Here is a 20,945-nt window from a genome sequence, read left to right as displayed (position 1 = left end):
TTCCTGCAGCAATGCAGGCCAACCTCCTTCTCTTTCATATGAAGGTGTGGTGGTGAGAAAGAAACAGGGTTGGGACCGAGAGGCTGGAGAGGAAAGCAGAAAAGGGAGGGAATTGGTTTGAGTATAACACACATGTAGAGGATGAGGAGGAATTTGCAGTGCAGTCTTTAGAATGAGGGGATGCAGGGAGGAAAGCAAATTTTTGCTTTAAAAAAAAATTAAGAGCCTGTCAAAACATTATGTGGAATTCTGCTTCAACTACTATTGGAGAACTGCAATAGTTTTCTCACAGAGTGCTAAGAAGTAGCAAGAGTAGAAAGGATTTCCTGGTTCCTTACTCTGACACCCACTGTGAATTCTGGTAATTGGTTTCATCTCTGTGCATCCATTAATTAGCAACTGAGGCAGGGCAGTCTGAAGCATCCAAGCTGAATTTTCTGCAGTAAGACAAACATGAAAGCATGGAACAGAAAAAGGAGGTTACAGGGGGAAAAAAAAATTACACTGATGAGCACTTAATTTTTTTTTTTTTTTAGGACAAAGAAATAACTCCCCAACACAGATAACTGCCTTACAGCATGAATGAATTCTACTGTTAGCAGTGACAGAAATACAAATGGTGAAGATCTATTTAAATTAATTCACTTTGTGATTACAAAAAAGCCAATGTAGTTTTCCTCTATAAATTAATTTCCTTAGGATTTATACCTACTGAAATACAGATGTAGCAACAGTGAAGCGATGGACACCTTGCAACATTCTCCTAGCTTTCAGATGACATCTAATACACTTGCAGCTTTCTTCTTCACACAAACAAGTTTCTTCACAGGCAGCCATTGTTCACACTAAACAAAGTTCATCAGGTAAAAAACAAATGCGGCATAGAAGTTACCTTTCTAGCTGCCAACAGACAAGAAGGATACATAAACCAATGAAATATTTCAAACACAGCACACTGTATTACACATATGATTTGTTTTTCATTTCAAGTTTATTAAAACTTTAGCAGTACAAATGATCCAGGTTTTAGATTATCAAAAGACCAAACTGAAGTCCACATCTTAAAAAAGGCGTTCCCCAAAATGTCTCTAAAACTCTGAGACAATGGAAACATTAAGTCCACAAACTCATCCATGCCTGTCGTCATCTGTTCCAGGACTTGTTTCATGATCAGACTTTTTATCCTTACTAGGGGCATGATCTCTTTCCTGACTCTTTGATTTTTGGTTTATTTCTTTTTCTGCTGAGGATCTGGTCTTTTCCTTTTCTTTACTGCTGCGTGAATAGGATTTTTTTGATTCTCTCTCTTTGCTACTTGGTCTCTTTTTTGAGTCTGGACTTCTATCCTGATCTCTGCTAGACTTCTTATCTTTACTGGATTCAGGACTGGTACTTTCGCGGCTTTTTGAACGCCTCTTCCTTTGGCTTTCAGTATCGTTCCTCTTATATGAGCTTCTACTTTCTCTATTTGAATATCTCTCTCTGTTTCTGCTTTGACTTTCCTCCCTCTCTGAGCTCCTTGATTCTCTCCTCCTCCTATTTTCTCTTCCTCTGTATTTATCTGGTGTACCTCTCCTTTCTCTGCTTCTTGATCTTCCTCTTCTTCTTGTTTCTCTATCTCTATTCCTTGAATAGTCTTTACTTCTACTACGATCTCTGTCTCTGCTTCTTGATCTTCCTCTCCTACCCCTATCACGGCTTTTGCTTCGATCCCTTGTTCTACTGCTGGAACTATGTTTTCCTCTAGCATGCTCACGCTCTTTGCTTCTTGACTTACGTTTCTCCCTGTCTTTACTCTTCCTATGATCTTGTTCATTACTTCTTGAGCCTGCCCTTTTACTTCTCTCCTTGCTCCTACTTCTGTCTTTATCTCTCCCTCTAGAATCATAGCGCTTTTCTTTTTCTCTACCTTTCTCATGGTCTCTCTCTTTGCTTCTTGACCTTATTCTCTTTTCATCATGTCTACTGTGCTTAGAGTCTCTTTCTTTACTTTTTGATTTCTCTCTGCTTTTACTATGGCTTCTAGATTTAGCTCTTTTCTTGGCCTTGCTTTTGTTATGCTTGTCATCTTTTTCAGAATTCCTTCTTGACTCCCTGTCTTTACTGCTGGATTTGTGATCTTTTTTCTTCTCTTTTTCCCCTCTTCGGCTTGGACTTTCAGAAACTTGTCTGTGGTCTGATATTTTTCTCTCTTTTCCTCTTCCTGGGCTTTTTTGATTATCTTTCTTGTTTTCATTTATTTCACTCCTTGGAGAGAGAAAGATACAATTTAAAAAGCATTTTTAACCCCCTCCACTCTGAAAAATTAAGTCAGAAGTGAGACAGCTTCACCACAGAAACTTAAATACCATTAGGTCATCTACCTTAACCACTATATATATTCACAGCAGCATGATTAAAATCAGACACAGTTAAATAATGGGATAACCAAATCAGTGCCCTGGTTTTTTGGAAGTAACTGTAATTGAAAATCTAAGATGACAGATATTATTTAATATATAAAAAAGTTTCAGTGCATGTACTCTGGAAAGAAATAATCTTACTTGTCCCCTTTTATCCATCTTTCTCCACTAGACACTCTCATTCTTTGAGCTCTTTGCATTTCTTGCCTCCAATGTGGAGGAGTTTCACTGCGTCGGAATCGATCTCTTGACCGGGATCTGGAAGGTGTCCGATAACGCTTGAAGTGAAAAAGAGAAAATTGGGTGTAAGTTTGAATTTCACATGCTGTGATAGCTAAGCAAGATGTTTACCCCTAGTGGTTGATTCTACACAGCACCTAACATGACAATTCACAAATACCAAGTTTACACTGACAAGTTATTAACTTGCTGAAAAATGTATTGGACATTCAGCTAAAGCAGGAATACAAATGTCTAATCAAATAACTATTTTTAAGGTAACTTCTATTTCAGGATTTTTGTACTCTGCTGAGAGGTCTTCTCCTGTTGCTTTTAATTAGCACAAATGCAACTCACTTTTCTAGCAATGAAAATTTTTCTTAGCTTTGACAAGCAACACAAAAACAATATGTCACACTTTTTAAGGTTTTTATTAAAAATTTGGGGGATAGAGACTTCAGTTGCTAAAAACATTTGCTACAAGTACTGCATAGTATATGGCTTCACAAAATTGGAAGAACTAACATGACAGCTCCCCCCTGCCAAAAAGGGGAGAAAGTCTTCCCCACATTCCCGGTACTCATGTTACACTGGTTCTGGTATTCACTAGAATCCTTTCTGAGCTAATTCCATTCACTAATTCACAGAATATTACAGTAACACAAACAAAGCATTTTCTGTTGTTCCTCCTCCCCTCCTTCAAACAAACTCAATATGCAAACAGGAAATTAACTTAATTTGCCTTGTTGTCTTCCTTCAAGCCTCAGTCCCCAAATCAAGTATGATGCACCATAAATCCTGTTGTTTTTTTTTAAATCAACCATCCTAATGAAAATGGTTTGTAACACCAGCAGTAGGACTGTGCTACCACCTTGTTTATTTTGGAGAACAGATTGTAAACATTTACCCTTGGTCCTCTTCCTTTTATTTTCCTTCCAGATCTGGTCACTAACAGCCTCCTCTGGTACGTTGACTGTGAATTCGACAGATTACTAAAAATAATTTTAAAACAGTGATATTGTTTATAACATCAAAGAAAGAAGGAAAGAGAAAATAAAATCAATTTTAAAACCTCTTCAGAAATTGAACTAGATGAAAAGGCACATTTTATTTTATTTGTTATTATCAGTGCAGACAGTAACAACCACACAGTAAAAACTTCAGATTTTGTGACTACAAAAGATTTTACAAGATTTCCAGGCTTTTCCATTTTTGAAAGAAGAAGAAATTATAGATTCAGATTGGACAGTTCAAATAAATTCCAAATTAAACTGCAATGCATTTTACTTCCTTTTTCTTCAATCAGTGTTTTTAAATTTTTAATTCACTGAAACCATTTTCAAAGACGAAGCCTTTCTTCTGGGACAAAGACAACAGTTGCCAACAGACTGAAAAATCCATTTTTCATCCAGCAATGCTCACAATGTGCAACTGTTTAATAAGGAAAGGACTCACTTAACATTAGAGTCCTAAAACACTAACATGACCATACCACTGTCAGCATGTAGTCAGACTCAAAACAGATTATTACCTTTCTCTTTCTTTCTCTCTGCTTTTCCTTTCTTTCTCTTTCTCATCTGCTTTAGGAGGACTTTTCCTCATCAGGAACCGGTTTTCAGGTATAGGAGGAATTTCTTCAGGACGGACAGTAGATAATGGCTGTGCTTCAGGGTTTTCATCTTCACTTTCACTGGATGAGCTTTATTTTTGTATAAAAAAATATTTACACTTCAAGTGAGATATTTGCATGAGGGAAGACCTTTCAATCTATTTAAAAAATTCAGAAATTCTCTTAATTCAATACACAATGATACCACAGGAAACTGAGCTATTTCAGAAGCAAGTATTTTTTTTCCCCTATATCTTTGCTCCAAAATGTGCAACTGCAGTAGATTTCTGACCAAGATTTCTTTATCTACAAATTCCAATGGTGCAACACTGAACATATATTTTCTCTCTATTTAGATACAGCTTTTTTAAAAGATTTATTTCCTTTTAAAATCACTATCAGGAGAGTAAAACTCAGATTTTCCACTAGCGTATGTAACTGGCTACAAACTATTGTAATTCCAAGCAGCTGGTATAAACAAACTTGTGCGAAATGGGCTTACTCGCATAAAAACAATGTTTAGGCAGCATTGCCCTAAGTGAACATTTCTTGCTTAGAAAAACATGACTTGCACTGACACAACTTGTATTTCATGCTGAACTATAAGCAAAACTATTAGAACAGAAATAACATTTTCAGAAGCAAAAGTGCCTTTTGAGTTTTATTATTTTCCCAGGAAACAGCAAGACTGTTTACTTAACTTACAATGTTAAGTATGTTCATTTATTAATTTTGTTTAGTTTTGCTTTTATTCCTGCATACTACATTCTCTTAAGTGCCACCGCATATAATTTAAATTGAATTGTACCGAAGAGAATTTAGGGAAACAAGCTATCACCACCCATTTTAAATGAAGCACTCCTGAAACTTTCAAGCCAAATATATGTATGTCTTAGTCCATTCCTTCACTCCTTTACAAGCTGCAGCACATATGCACATGGACACTGTCCTTTGCCATCATCAGAAAAATTTAAGCTTGTATATATGGAAACCGATTGTCTCCCAAACTTCAAAATACCTACTTCACTATTTACAGAATATTATTCTGTAGTTATAGGACAAGAAAATGGTGCTATATCGAGTACATGTAACAAAACAAAAAAAAATCTCAAAACGGACCTTTTCTTGCTTTTCTTTCTCTTTTTCTTTTCTTTCTTATGTTTCTTGGAATTTTTCTTATGTTTCTTTTTTCGTTTTTTAGATTTCTCTTCTGAAGCACTCTCAGAATCCGATGATGAATCAGAAGATGATTCTGAATCACTTGAACTTTCCGAGTCACTGGATGAGGAAGATGACTTGTGTCTCTTCTTTTCTTCTTTCTTGGCTTTAAGTCAGAATAGCAAAGACACATTTTAACATCAAACACTTCTAAATAAAACTTAGAAAAATCAACATATTAAGTACCTGCCTGAGCTTCTTATAGTTGTGTCATGAGACTACTTAATCAAAATACTTAAGAACAAATTGAAATTTTGGAGAAAACACTGTTTCTCTTAAGTACAGTAAAGGACACGTCTAGAAATACCTAAAAAATTCCCAGCATTTTGTATTTACAAAGCTCTAAACTATCAAATTTACACTATCAAGAACTTGTAGAACCATGTAAGTTTTCAGATGATGTTTTATACAACATAAGCTACATATGAATAATTATTTACAATTTAGTAAGTGTTTATAAAATAAAATTTCTTTGGCTTCAGGTTTAACCTGATGTCACATAAAATCTATTCAAATCGGAAACAAGAGAACTTTTGAAAATAAGTGGTGTAGACTAAACTGATTACTCACTGAATTTAGCTCAGAGGGAAGATTCAAATAACCAACCTTCTCGCTAAGTGAAACCATGCTCAGGGAACAGTCCTAATCCACCAGCTCATCATGTGTTGTTTGTTGTTTGGGTTAGCTTTTTTTTGGCTGGGTTTTTTTAGTTTTTAACAGAAAGATACAAATAACTTCATCTGGTATGAAAAGGAACCCTGCTAAAAAGCAGGCTAGTCCTTAATTACGTATTTCCTCATTCCTCATGTGGCTGCTGGAGCAGCCAGCCACATCAGCAACTTATTGGCAATTTGATATTAGTCTGACAAGAAATAATCCAAGAACAACCACACCTTTTTATGCCCTTTAACTTATCTGAGACCTACTTAAACTATTAGAAGTGATTTTGGAGTCACACTAATTCGAAAAAAAACCCACAAACATATATATACACACACACAAAAAAAAAACTATGAAAACATCACTAAAGGAAGTCTAGGCTTCCGAATTATGACACTGAAGGTAAATCAGTTAAATGGTATGAATAGTCTTCAAGTAAAAAGTGGTTGTCTTCAGACTGCTGTAGTTGACTTCTCTAGTTAACATCAAATATTATTTTATTTTTCCATTGCAAACTGCAAAGATAGCCCATCATTCGCTACACAACATACTACAGCCACAGACAGAAGAAACAGAACCTTCACCATTAAGCTGAAGAAAAATATACCAAAAAACCCCCAAACTAATGTCCAAACAGCCTGTTTCCTCATCACAGCAAACAATCCATATTTTAGGACAATACCTGTTAGGACCTTAGAATAGGCTTCAGGTCAGAGACAGAAATAGATTTTAAAACTGCGTATGAATCCTAGCTGAAAGTATTAGCCTATTTTGCACAGCTTTTAATAGCTTGCTCTATCCAAAGAATTCATGTTTCACAGATATTATTTGATCTACATCAACATACAAGCAGTTTAAATGCAACCCCCTAACCCCTGCTCTTCTCCACAAAATAGTTAAGTAAAAAGGGAAAACGTTAGGCACCCAAGACAAGATTATGACTATGTACCCTGTCTGCATCTGAAAACTATTCAGACACAGAGAACACAATGTTTTCACATAGCAGAAAACATAAAGATGTCTCGTCAATAGCCTAAGCTTTTTCTTTTCTATTAAAGACCGAGAAATTCAGCTGTCTAGCCAAGCATTTCTTCTATTGGCTTCCACTTGTGCCCAATAAGATGATGCAATTTGTACTTAGCTATTTTGTATCGTTATAAAATAATTAACACAAGTAATTAGAGAAACTCTTGTTAAAAAAAAAAAAGTAAAAATATGTTATAACAACTTTCCTATTAGATGATTTTTGTCCATGCTCTACAGAAAGTCCTCTTGGGTATTGCAATAACTCAAGTGCCAGACGATAAAAGATTTCAAGAACTTCAAAGAATTTGATTATTAACCAGCTTTTTACTTATGAACAGCCTTTATTTTGTATATACAGATGGGAAGAAAAATTCCATTTCAGAGTTCCCTGCTGGCAATCTGTCATCATACACCACACTTACAGGTGTCCAGAAAAAAAGCTCAAGTAGCAGCAGTACCAAATACTAAGAAGTATCAACAGCTATTCAACTTCTAGCATGCAGTCATTTAAAAAAATAATTCTTTTAATTTTATATAAACAAATTAGCGATCTGAAGGCAAAAAAAAAAGGCAATACTTATGTAGAGAACTTGAGGCTGAGGAAACACTTATATGAAGAGCAGATCTGGTAATTGCCCTTCTGAAAATACAGATGGCTATTTAATGGAGCAGTATATCAATTTTTAGAATTACCAATATTAGATTCTCCAACTGTTTAACAGGTACTACCGACTTGACTGACTCTTGAGAGTTAGCAGTAGGCATCTGTACACCAGTACAGATAGTAGGTATCTTGCACCAGTACAGGTTAGGGGTTGACCTGCTGGAAAGCAGCTCCATGGAGAAAGACCTTGGAGTCCTGGTAGACAGTAAGTTCTCCATGGGACAGCAGTGTGCCACGGTGGCCAAGAGGGCCAATGGTATCCTGGGGTGCATTAAGAAGAGTGCGACCAGCAGGTTAAGAGAGGTTATCCTCCCCCTCTACTCTGCACTGGTCAGGCCTCATCTGGAGTATTGTGTCCAGTTCTGGGCTCCTCAGTTCAAGAGAGACAGTGAACTTTTGGAGAGAGTCCAACAGACGGCTACAAAGATGATTACAGGACTGGAACACCACTCGTATGAGGAAAGGCTGAGAGACCTGAGGCCGTTTAGTCTGGAGAAGAGAAGGCTGAGAGGGGACCTTATCAATGTCTATAAATATCTGAAGGGTGGCTGTCAGGAGGATGAAGCCAGTCTCTTTTCAGTAGTGCCCAGTGATAGGACGAGGGGCAATGGGCATTAAACTGCAGCACAGGAAGTTCCACCTCAACATGAGGAAAAACTTCTTTACTGTGAGGGTGATGGAGCACTGGAACAGGCTGCCCAGAGATGTTGTGGAGTCTCCTTCTTTGGAGACCTTCAAAACCGAACTGGACGTGTTGTGGTGCAACCTGCCCTAGGTGATCCTGCCTTGGCAGGGGGGGTGGACCACATGATCTTCAGACGTCCCTTCCAACCCCTACCAGTCTGTGATTCTGTAACTGCAATCACATAAGCTCAGTGTGGAAATTCTCAAATTCAACACTAACTTGATCTCATTTTTGCAAAACTCCATGATGGGAGGTAGAAGTTTTTCAAGGATGATCAAAATCACTAAAACTTACATAAAATTCCTTGCTAAACTGGTCAGAGAAGAGAATAAAAGTGAGTCCTGGGGATGAGTCTTAGCATAATACTTAGTGATGCATTATTTGTAATAATAAGCTAGTACTTCTCACTAACTTAATGAGGAAAAAAAATTTCTCATTTGGGCTAAAATGGTAAAAATCAGTCAGGACAGATCCATAGCTGCCCAAAACACACTTCCAGTTGCACTTCAGGCAACTTCTTTATGACAGATGATGTGCTGTGAGAACTTCATATTGCCTCTTGGAAATCAGACGTAACTGTGTATGCTTTAGAGTAGTAAAGTTAAGTGCAGATGTATTATACCAACTGCAGGGATAGACAGTTATGGGTCCCTAATGGAGAAGAGAGTCAGCATTTCTCAGAGAAGCAATAGTTAAACTCTGATTCATAGCATCAGCTCTTAATATTAACTTTTGTTTTGTATAGTTATTGAACGTGAAACAGTGAAATCTCAAATATATGAAGTTGTCATATTTTACTCCTGTCAATCCATCTTTTCATCTTCCATGTCTTGCCCAGAACACCTTCTGGCTGTAGACTGTGATGCATGGATGTTCTAGATCTATCAGCAGTCTTCAGTATTGTTTCAGTGTTTTCACAACAATATCCATAACGAAAGCTAAAGGCAGTATTGTTCTTTATCTTCAGTGAAGTATTAGCTGGTAGCATTAGATCATCCATGTAAGCCAACATGTCTTCTGTAGCAATCCAGTATCCTACTGTCAGATCTCCTATTCAGAATGCAGTGATAATATACAGTGGTGAAAGATTTCTTCTTCACAGTGATGCAGAACACTTGCTTCCAAAAGAATTGGCTGAGATAAAAGATCTGGATGACAGCAAGCTAGCTGAGGCTTAATGCAGGTAACAGTGGATCAGATAAATGGTGCATAAAAATCTCAGCAGAAACAACTAAGTATGGGATCTTGGCCTCCCTTTCTGTGGTCTTACTCTTTATGGATATTTTTTTCTCCTAACATTACTGAATCACCACAATTCAGTGGTACAGTGGATGAAATTTAATCCCATTGCACTAAATTGCATAAATTTTTCAGACTAGCATCACAGACAAGTCATACCTATATGACTTCTACAGTGACTGTTTTCCTGGTGTTTTCTAGGTGTTTACTCACAAGCCTACACACAGGCTAAGAAAAGCCTGACAACCAACTGCAACACAACCTCTGTACTTCACAGATCATATTAGCCTTCTCATCATTTCTGGGTATAGTATAAACTAGCAAGTTGTCTCAGCCCTTTAGGACAGCCTGCTGACTGCTATCAGCTGGTTCTGATCAAATGCTTTTAGAGCTTCTTGCACAATGCTTCCAGAAGACAGGTCTCATTATATTTTTTATTTCCCTTGTTGGTCCAGACCAAGATACCTTTTCTCAAACTTTTGCTCAAAATCCTTATTAAAGCACTGTATTTAATAAAAAGTCTCTGTAATACTTTTACATCAGTTTTAGATTGTCTAAATATGTATAAATCTGCACAGTATAACAAGTACATATTTACAAAAGAAAACTGAACAGTTTCCAAATTAATTTCAATCAAAGGAGCCTGGTTTCATATAGGCCTGGTGACACCAAAACAAAAAGGGGAATCTCACCTGAACTCTAAATACCACAAACAGAAAAAGTACTAAAAAAGTTAATTTCCAAGTCCCAAGACACTTTCAAATGCTTCTTATCTATTCAACACTTTTGGTTTTGGCCCATTCAAAACAACTATACTGCACTATACTACTTTCTACCAGGCAAATCAAGATGTCTCCAAGCTCAATTTCAGAAATGTATGAATAAGGCATCAATAAACACAGTTATTTCATGTATTTTGTCCCTCCTGCATCTGTTTAAAGTGTGTCAAAAATGACTGTGACAGTTTTAACTGCATTCTTGCAACAAGTTTATATATGCTATAGTTACTACTTTAAAATGAGTAAGTAATAGATAGAAATGGGGGTGAGTTAGTGAGCAACTGCCTCAAAAAACATAATGTGATTCTTAACATAGAGCAAATAACATCAATGGCAGGTGTATTTGGGAACTCATGTGGCAGGTAGGAGTGAAATGACAGAAAGAAAAAAAAAAGGCAAAAACACACCAAAGAGAACACACCAAAAAGCCCAAAACTGTTTACACAGCAAAGACAGAATATCGGGCAGGAGGTTTTGGATATACTTTCTGGTGACGTGTATCTCTGTCCAGCAGCAAATGCCATTTTGAATATTAAATCAACCCGGTGCTGGCCAATTACAGATCACAACAACAAATGAAACCAATCCCACAGCATGAAGGTCAGCGACAAAGCAACAGACTTCTATTTACAGTCCAACTGTTCCAGCTCAACTTCAGGATCAGGTTTCAACTTACGACCACATCTGAAACAGATAAATCACTTCCTACTTCCATTCACTGCGACCTATAGTATTTGCCAAACTTCATGAATTATGTGACCATGCTGCATGGCACAGCCAAGCACTCGCTGCATCTCAGCTTGTTATGGACTGTAGGAAGTCTTACATTAGCCCCATGATATCAGACTCCTGGACTTGAAATAAAGAAATGACCTGGCCAGAAAGCAATCAGGCTCAGGAACAGAAGTCAGAACAGATGATCTCATCTTGTAATTCACAGCAGTGATACTCAAATAGTTACATTATATCAAGTCCAATAACCTGTGTTGGACTACAGCAATCTCCAAAAAGAAGGTGCCTCTAGTTAGGACATTTAGACAGATATTTTCCCGCATCATTTCTCCAATGTTTAATCACCCTGCTGTTCAGTGTGTCAGATCTTTTTTTTATTTTGCATGTGTCTTACTTCAATTATTTGCCATGGGTTCCTATTAGGTCTTCTACTGCTTGATTAAGGACCCACTGTTTCTTACAGCGAAAATTATACACAGTAACTAAGTCCTCAGAGATACGCATTAGGGAACACAACCATACTTGATTCTTGTTGATCAGATGACATTGTTACTGCGAGGAGTCCTGTATCACAAATGCCTCCGGTCATAGATGTTTTTGTAGACAAGCAACGTACCACACAACTCCAAGAGCAGAGGAAGGGGGAAAGAAAAAAAAAAAGCCATCTCCAGCTTTACTTTGAACTGTTGCAGCTAAAGCCAAAACAGTTTATACCTAGTGGCCAGTTCACTAGGAAAAAAAAAAGTAATCTGGAACAGAAAAGTCTGAAACAACTGTTCGTAGCAACCAGTTTGTGGAAAGGGGGCTAACAATGATGTGTAACAAACTTGCAGAAGAAATAAGCACCCTAGGCATTGAATGCGTAGGAAAAGAGGCAAGGGAGGAGACACAAATCAAAAGTCCAGGTAAGATGTGACTTACCAGAATCACCACTTTCTAAGACTGCTCTTATTCCATAGATATTTCAGGATTCCTAAATGTGTAACTTTTTACTCTGTATCAGTGCTTGATAATTTGTACTGATACTTTTTTTTTAAGAAATTGTACTCATAGAGTGACCTAATTACAATATTGTTCTTTGATGAATTATGAAGGCAGACATAGTTTGCCTTAATTACAGAAAGCACACTTTTAGGAGCAGTGATTTTACAGGGACATCTAACATCAATGGAGATCATGAATCAAGCCTAGTACTGCTCTGTGCAAAATCCCCTAGAAATACACTTTTAATGAGAAATCTTCATTAGAGGCTCTTGTTAAAAACTCACCAATGCACAAAGCCATTTAATGTTTTCGTTTGGTTTTGAATCAGAATGTCAGTGTCTTACATTCTTGAAAACATCCCAGATATACCTTTGATTAACCAAAGTCATGATCTCAAACAATGCAGCCAGACTTGTTTGACTAGACCCTGTTCTGCAAAATTTTGTCAATTGGTGTCAAATACCCATTTGTCCTAAGAAAAACTGTGGAACAAGTAACTTAATATTAATTTTCTTAAAGAACTATATTAGTTTAGCTAGTCCATAATGATCTTTCTCAATACTGGCTTAATACGTAGCTGTCTTCCCCACGCCCCCAGGATTTTCCCTGGAACTTTTAAGATTTTCTAAAAATAATACCATTTGGCCAGAGAGATTCTTCTTTTATAATTTAGCTTCACTCATTCATTTTCACTAACTCCTCCAGCTTTAAGGAATATAAAAAAAGAAAAAAAACACAAAGGAAAAGATGACAAACACTCCACTTTTCTAGGTGATCATCCTCTCAAATCCCAGGTGAAAGCTTCTGATCTAGGCTTCTGCAGTATTACAATTGTGATTGTTGTATCATTCAATTCACACAGTAAGTTAGCTCAGTCAAGTCATCATCCACTTATCCTTAAATAAACCCAATTCTTCTCTACAAAGAGATAGATTTGCTTCCTTCATAAAGCACTTAATCTGGATATTCATCATGATACCCCAAAATCTGATGGCCTTTCCTCAGCTTTAACCTAAGAGAAAAACATTCATATTAAGCGCCTAACTTCTACTGTGATTCCTTCTGCTAGTGCCATCTTGGCCTCCCTGCTAAACCCAAGAAGTATCAGTTCTATTTTCATTCCATAAAGACTTGTTGAATTCCTTCCTTTACTTTGCCTACCAGACAAGCTTATACAGTATTTTAGTTTAAGCCTCCCTTGCTATGATAATGTACCCTCCCACAGAAATTTGCCATTATACCTCCCTCACGGGCAATCTCCTTATTCCTTTGTCTTAACAACAAATTCTTACAAGCAGTCTCCTCCAGTAACTGCCTCACATTTCACAGTATCAGTTCCCTTTTGCCTCCCACAGTAATGTGCTACGAACAGTTGCACTGTTAGCTTACTCTCTGTTGATGATCTTCCATGACACTGCTCACTTCCCAGAAACTTCTCCTCCTATCTTGGACTCCCTGGCCTTCTCCATATATTGACAGGTCCAAGGGCCTCTCCTGCTCCACTTGTCAGCTTTGGACTGCAGCTTGGCAAATTTCCTTCTGCTGATGTGATGGCAAACTGTTCCTCCTATCTCCACTGCCTCAGGTCAGCACAGCTCATCAGTGGTTCCACATTGTGCATTTAGTAAACAGTTCCAGCCATGTTATCATCTCCCACGGTAGCTGTGGATTTTCCTTTGCAGGTCCTACAGATATTTTCCAGTTCAATAGCAGGATTCTCCACTCACCAGGTTCTCCATCATGGTCTGTCAAGCAGCACCTTCATCAAGGTGGCTCTGCATTAGGGCCCACATCTTGCTGCACTCAGCTCTGCCTTCCACCTGCCCAATTCTGACGCCTAAGGCCTCTTGTTCTCCAAAAACTCCTACTCACCATTATCTAGTACTGTGCCTTATAGTCAGTTAAGTGGGCTATCCTATTGCCCTGACACCAATTTTCCTCTGTGGCACACCAGACCAGATAAAAGAAACAGAGTCTCCAGGATCCTAGCAGTACTAAGGCAAAGAGGTACAAGGACACAGACAAATGGGTAGGACCAGACAGTCAGATCTTTCCAAAAGCCTGTTCTCTTTTAGGACAAGTTAAAGGAAAAAAACATTTTGTATTTCTTTTATTCGCTCTTTTGATGACAGGTACTTTAAAGCCCTGCCCAATGGCTTTTATCAGACTGCTCAGTGCCAAAACTTTCATTTAGTCCTTCAATTTCAAGTGTTCTGGAGTGCACTAAAAAGGGAGTGTGGCAAACCACGGGAGACATATATACGCAGTGGGTGTCTCACCCACTAGCTTCACCCATTCCGTAGCTCTATTATTTTATTTTCTAATCTATGTCACCCATGTATTTTCTAACAGATGATACCATGCTCCTGAGTACTGTCCAGAAAAATAAAATTATGCCCTAAAACACAGGGTGACTTATGAGTTAATCTAAGAAGTTCCAGAACCTTTGAGAAGTCAGGAGCAATAAGGTAAGATTGCTTGGAATTCTGAGGTATTGAAGAGAGCACTTCAGACTCCAAACTCATTCTGCTAGACATCACAACAGGTGAATACAGAACTGCATCAAAAAGGAGAGGAAAAACTAAGAAGCTCAGGTTTGAATGCCTGTATTTTCCATAGGCCAAAGAAGCAATTGTACTTGTCTTGTGTTTCAACATCCTTGGTACAACCCTTCACAGTAGGTGTCAGCAAAAGGTGCCATGAATGAAAAAGCATGATGATTTCTGTCACAGTTCCTACCAAACATATGTCCTGGATTTCCTCTAATAACATTATCTAGAGTGACAGCAACATCTTAGATTGAGCCTTATTTTGTAAGGGAAGCAGAATCCAATCTCCAATACCATAATCAGCTCTGGAATGGCAGAGCAGGGAATCCCTTCCAGAAAGAAAGGCAGGTTCTGTCATACTCCTGTTGAAGAACATAGTAACTAAGTATATCTTCTAAAAGGCAATTCCAGGCTTTTCTACTCTAAGTGCCTGTTCTGAGGATTTACCTGAAAGAAACTTGAAATAAGTTCAATACCTGCAAAAAAAGCAGCAGTTATCAAATAAAGTCAGAGTGACATAAATCTTCTTAACATAGCACTGTACTTTCTATGGGACAAGTACTTGCCAGCTTTGGACTAAAATTTACCTAGTATAAGGAAATCCAAGACAGGAGAAGCTTTGAAGAAAGCATATATCACGTTTCTTTGACGTCTTCTGCATCAACACCTTTTAAATTTTTTAGAAGACAAACTGTCCTGCAGTGTTATTCACCTTTTCACCAATTGCCCCTCCATCCATCACAAATAAGTTTCTAAATATTTTTATAAGCAACCAATGGGGAAGAAAATGAGCAAAATTACCTCATAGTTTGCATCTATGTAAATGTACAGTTCAACTTTACCTTTGGATTTTGGAATTAACTCTCCACAACTCAGTATGCGTACTTCAGCATATGGTTTACTAGATGCATCTGTTTTCTGGTTTTCTATTTCTCTCACAACTTCCTGACCTGAGATGACTTGTCCAAAAACAACATGATGTCTGAAGAATTTAAACAAAAGTAAGAATTCTTAGTACTTCATTTTCCCAAGTTGGTTCCCAAACAAACATAAGAAAATAAAAGATATTTACCCATCTAAGTGAGGCGTAGGTTTAGTAGTTCTGTTGTTTCCAGATTTTAATTTAAAGAAAAAAACAAAGTCAGTATTAGTGGAAAGAAGTCAGCATTTGAAGCATGTCTTATACACATAAGGTAAAACTTATTTTGAGTGAACTAATAAAAGTGAACAAAACCAATATATATTATTCTAAGTTTGTGTGCAGTTAAAAGTATTTAATGTTTTATACATTGAACTACCTATTCAATTCATTACCTTGACTATCACATTTTATTGAACAAACAAAAGTGCACATAAATTTTTAGACAGCATCCTCATATAGTATATAATAAGTATTGTATTTATTAAATTATACAAATACTACCAGGAACAGATATAAAAATTAAGACAAATGTCTCAGAGCAGGAAAACTGCAACTAACCTTCTATACATTAGAAAATAATAAAAAATCAGACAGTACAGTACTTACATAAAGAACTGTGAACCATTTGTATCTTTCCCTCGGTTGGCCATTGAAAGTAGAAATTCTTTGTTGTGCTTTACAGCAAAGCTTTCATCTAAAGAAAGTGTCTTCAGTTACTTTAAATACACCACATGTGCTTAGATAAATGGTATACTCTAAGCACACTCATCCTTACTACATAAATCTGCTAGTCACTTCAAAAAAAGGTTGTATTAAAAATAGATGCAAAATAATAGCAATTTTTGAAATATATTATTCCTTCCATTCTAAATAATGCCATTTAATAAGGAGAAATATGAATTAATGGTTTATAGCCTGAGAAAAAACTCCAAAATTGAGTATTTTTGTTCAAGATATTTGTTTCCTACCAACATTAGCAGAGACCTCATCATTTCAAGTTGTTGCTCTTTCTATTCTGCACATACTGATTACTGTCTCTTTGGAGCAGAGTAAGTTTTTTAACTGTACATTAACTATTAATAAACTCAATTTCAGGCAGTTTTGTTGTTTTATTATTTAATACATGTGGATATCCAGTTTGATAGCAATCCCAAACAGCTTCTGTTTGTCTGTCAGACACACAGGCAAACTTATCAAGCTGGTCATTAAGAAAGTAAGCTTAACTTCAATGAATCCTACTTCTGATAAGCAAATCATCACAACAGTTCAAATTCCAATGAAACTGTGAAATGTAATCACTATTCTTCATTTAAGATATCTGTAAGAGATTATCCTATCTCCTTCCTTTCCCAAAACATCATAAAGGCTGTTGGGGGATCCAAACTCTTCAGACAGAAGAAGTTCGCTCAATATTGTTTAGATATAGCTTGCAGAAGCAAGCATTAACAAAAAAGAAAAGTACGCTATCTGTAAGGCTATGGTTTCACATCACACTCTGCCACTGGCAGGGAAAGCGACATGCCCACTCACTCTCCAGTAACCTGTTCAATTGCTACTTGGCATAGCATCAAGTGTTAATCTAATCCTATGGTGAGTGAGCTGGTTAAGGGATCCACAAAAGCAAGAACTCCCACGAATTCAGTTTTATACTGTGGCTGAGTTGAACAGCCAGCTTGCAATTGCCAGAAGGCAGGTAGGTTTTGCTCCTTCTTCAATCTCCCCAACCATACATTTCCCTAAACCCAGCCATTTGTGTTGGTTGTGATGCTTGTGAAATTATTGAATTGGGTCCACTCATTAATACAGAAATAAATACATTTTTTTGCTGCAATAGTCTTTGGGCATTTTAGCAAGCTGAATCAGCTGAAAGTTTGATCTGAATGAGAATCAGGGCAAGGTAAGACCTCCTCTCTCTTTTGGCAGTTGTAAACTGTTGATTCAGCTCAAGGTCTGATGTAAAATTTCAGCCTGGCCCTAATAAAATAGTGAATGATTCTTTTGAATATTAGCTGCAAGCTCAGACAAAAAACAATGTTAAAGTGGCAAGGAGAAGGGAGGAGAACAACCACTCCTGCTGGTAGCAGCTAGTCATCACATAGGTTTAGGTGTAATACAAAAACTGCTCCAAGAAACACAGATGCTCCACTACGTTCTGGACAAACGTAGGCTGAGAAACACACTGGAGTGCAGAAAAGGTGGTACTTCTGCAACACTGACTGAAAAAGAACCAAGACTGTTACAAAACTGATGGTCTCTTCATCATTCAGTCTTCTTCAGTTCAGGAAAACAGGGATTTAAGCGTTCTTGTAAATAAAGATTTGCAAAGAAACCTGACTCCATTACGCCTTTCTCCTTTTCACTGTAAGAAAAGAGAATCCCCAACTTTCAGCTAGCTGCTCAAGCCAAAACTGTATGCTTAAAAACAGTTATAAAAATGTAAATCTGGTAAAATGGACAAATACAAAGGAGTTAATTTTCAATTTTTCATTAATTAAAAAGGTTCACATTTTAAAAGTAAAATAAAATAACCTAAACTGGACAGTCAAAGGCCTCTCAGACCAGACAAAAATCTTAACAAAAACAATTGAGTTCAGGTTTACAGAACAGAGACTACAGAATGTAAAGGTGATTGCTTATAGTAACACCAAAATAGAGTAGACTGATAAAACTCTTACCTTCAAAAAAGCCACCATAAATCGATTCTCCCCCCCTGCCATTTCCTTGGAAGAGGAAAAGTGACAGTTACAATTTAAATTAGTGATTAAGAGAGTCACATTATGTGTAAGGTCCTTCACAATACAAAATACTGATCCAACTGCATCCAAGTCACTGACATTATTCTTCAAAATAGGCAAAGAAGATCAAGATGCATCTTCATAGTCCCAAAGCAAACTCGGAAAACAAGTAAGTATTCTCCCATGTATTCTGCTGTAGTCTCCCTTTTTTCTTTATTTCCCAGCAGCAGATAGAGTATTTTACTCTTACATTTAAACATTTCAATAGAAAGCACTTAGTACTCTGAGTACTGAGGTAATGGAGCAAAAGTGTGTGTGTGTGCACGCATGTGTGTAAGTTTAGGTAAGTTTATAAGTTTTAATGTAAAGGTTCTTACACAGAAAAAAACCAAAAAAGCAGTTGAATCACAGAATAATTAATATAAGTAAATGATGCAACACAGAACTCCTGCAATGTTCTATTACACAAGCATTAAAGTTTTCTTCAAAGATTCACATCATACCTTCACTGAAGTCACCTCCTTGGATCATAAAATCTTTCACAACCCTGTGAAACAGACAACTTTTGTAATGCAAAGGTTTTTGGGTGGATTTTCCTGTACCCTTTTCACCTAAAGAAGAAGAGGAGGAACAAACACCAAAATTACTCTCTGTACCTGTAGAATCTCCACTACAAAAAAGTGCTATGTAAGCGCTTAATCATAATCATCTACTAAAGTCTGAAAAATTAGCTTGTGAATGTCCTAGTTTGAGCTGGGATAGTTAATTTTCTTCCTGATAGCTGGTACAGTGCTGTGGTTTGGATTTGGGATGAAAATCATGTCGATAACATACTGATGTGTTTAGTTGTTGCTAAGCAGTCCCGAACCGTTCAGCTTCTCATGCTGGCCTGCCAGCTAAAAGGCAGGGGGTGCACGAAAAGCTGGGAGGGGACACAGCCAGGACAGCTGACCTCAATGGGCCAAAGGGATATTCTGTACCAGACGACATCATGCTCAGTATACATACTGGGGGAGCTGGCTGGGGATGCGCCTCGGCTCAGGAACTAACTGGGCATCAGTCGGCAGGTGATGAACAACTGTGTCATGCATCACTTGTTCTGTACACTCTTTTATTGTTACTGCCTTTTTTTCCTGACCCATTAAACTGTCTTTATCTCAAGCCATGAGTCCTGCCTTCTTTCTGATTCTCTCCCACATCCTGCTGGGGCAGGGGAGGTGTGAGCGAATGGCTGTGTGGTTGTTTTAGCTACCTGCCAGGTTAAACCACGACAGTCAGGCAGACACATACCTGTAATACCAACAAGAAACTAGCATTTAAGAAAGCAAAGCAGAAACTACCTTCGGTCTCTACAGGTATACCGGAAGAACTCCTTACTGACATTAGTATACAACTCTGGTGTCTTCCATGTAGATTGACTGAAACTAAACAGCCAGCTCAGGCTTAAGGTAACTGGCATTGCTCAGAAGCATGCAAGAAACACTCAGATCTTCAGTTACAACATGGCAAGGTTAAGGTACCATAAAAGCTCATAATAAGAACAAAGAGGCAGGGGGAAGGAGAGGGAATCTCAATCCCTCCCCTGTTCATCGTTACAACTGACATTTTCCTCCCTTATGTCAGCTCTGGTGCTCGAGACCTGTAAGCAGACTCTCTGCTTCAGCTACAACACTATCGACTTTCCCTGCTACTCTCAAACAGATAAGGTCTCTGCTGAGTTAGCAAGATGAATGGCTCATGGTGGGTCCTGTGAATAGCACAGCCAACCTCAAGGTAACAGTAAGATAATCAGTGGGAGTATGCTGGAAGGAAAAGGATCTCTTCCTCTCAGTGCTGGCAAATCATTAGACTGTGTCTTCCTATAATCTTACTCTGAGCTATTAAATCATCAGCTTTTGTCAGGGGCAGTTGCCTTTAAACTTATCTGTAACAGACTGGTGCCTCCATATGGATCTGACTAGCTAGAAAAATGCTTTTGATAGAAACTTGCATAAATGTGAAGCTGTATCTGTTCCACTAACTCGGGATGTGCCTAACATGGGTATGCCAGGGAAAAACAGAGCTGTTGATCCCTGTTTTAAGAAGATAGCATATACTTTTCAAAACTGCCTGAAAAACTGAGTAAGGTAAACAAATAAAATAAAAATTTTAATGAATTCACCCATGACCAGTATCATAAACACTCTGCCCATGTATTTTTCTCACTATTCTTAAATACATTAAAGCGGAAAAGTAGTTCAGCATCTGAATTTGATTTTGAATGTCATCAACTAAGTATGAACTTAGTAGTACTTGTTCCTGACCTGAAATGCTGTTGAAAGACTTCAAGTCAAAAATTTAAAGCAGTAGCAGAAAATAACACCTTTATGCAATAAATCTGACTTTTGGGCAATTGACAAGAGATCAAGAATGTCAGGGTCACATGATAACATACTAACAGCCATTAAAAAGAATCACTTTAAGGTTCAAATGTGTTAACAAATTTTGAGAATCTGATTTTGTGTCAGTAAACCTAATGCCAG

General features: G+C 37.5%; 1 protein-coding gene across 1 annotated transcript in view; it reads right to left on the bottom strand.

The window, feature by feature from the left end:
• Positions 1–1,127: 1,127 nt before the first annotated feature.
• The window catches only part of PPIG (peptidylprolyl isomerase G (cyclophilin G)), a 21,000-nt gene continuing 1,182 nt past the window's right edge, over positions 1,128–20,945 (bottom strand). The window contains exons 3-12 of the mRNA XM_010292179.1: positions 18,927–19,034; positions 18,364–18,408; positions 16,295–16,382; positions 15,839–15,868; positions 15,609–15,748; positions 5,350–5,554; positions 4,153–4,320; positions 3,529–3,613; positions 2,544–2,680; positions 1,128–2,247 (exon numbers count right to left, since the gene is read on the bottom strand). Coding sequence (XP_010290481.1) covers positions 1,128–2,247; positions 2,544–2,680; positions 3,529–3,613; positions 4,153–4,320; positions 5,350–5,554; positions 15,609–15,748; positions 15,839–15,868; positions 16,295–16,382; positions 18,364–18,408; positions 18,927–19,034 — 2,126 coding nt within the window. The remainder of the gene's footprint in view (positions 2,248–2,543; positions 2,681–3,528; positions 3,614–4,152; positions 4,321–5,349; positions 5,555–15,608; positions 15,749–15,838; positions 15,869–16,294; positions 16,383–18,363; positions 18,409–18,926; positions 19,035–20,945) is intronic.

Source organism: Phaethon lepturus, unplaced genomic scaffold, assembly GCF_000687285.1.
Source record: "Phaethon lepturus isolate BGI_N335 unplaced genomic scaffold, ASM68728v1 scaffold10358, whole genome shotgun sequence".
Lineage (NCBI taxonomy): Eukaryota > Metazoa > Chordata > Aves > Phaethontiformes > Phaethontidae > Phaethon > Phaethon lepturus.
Note: the sequence above shows the minus strand (reverse complement) of the source record. Positions and strands in the feature narration are given on the sequence as shown.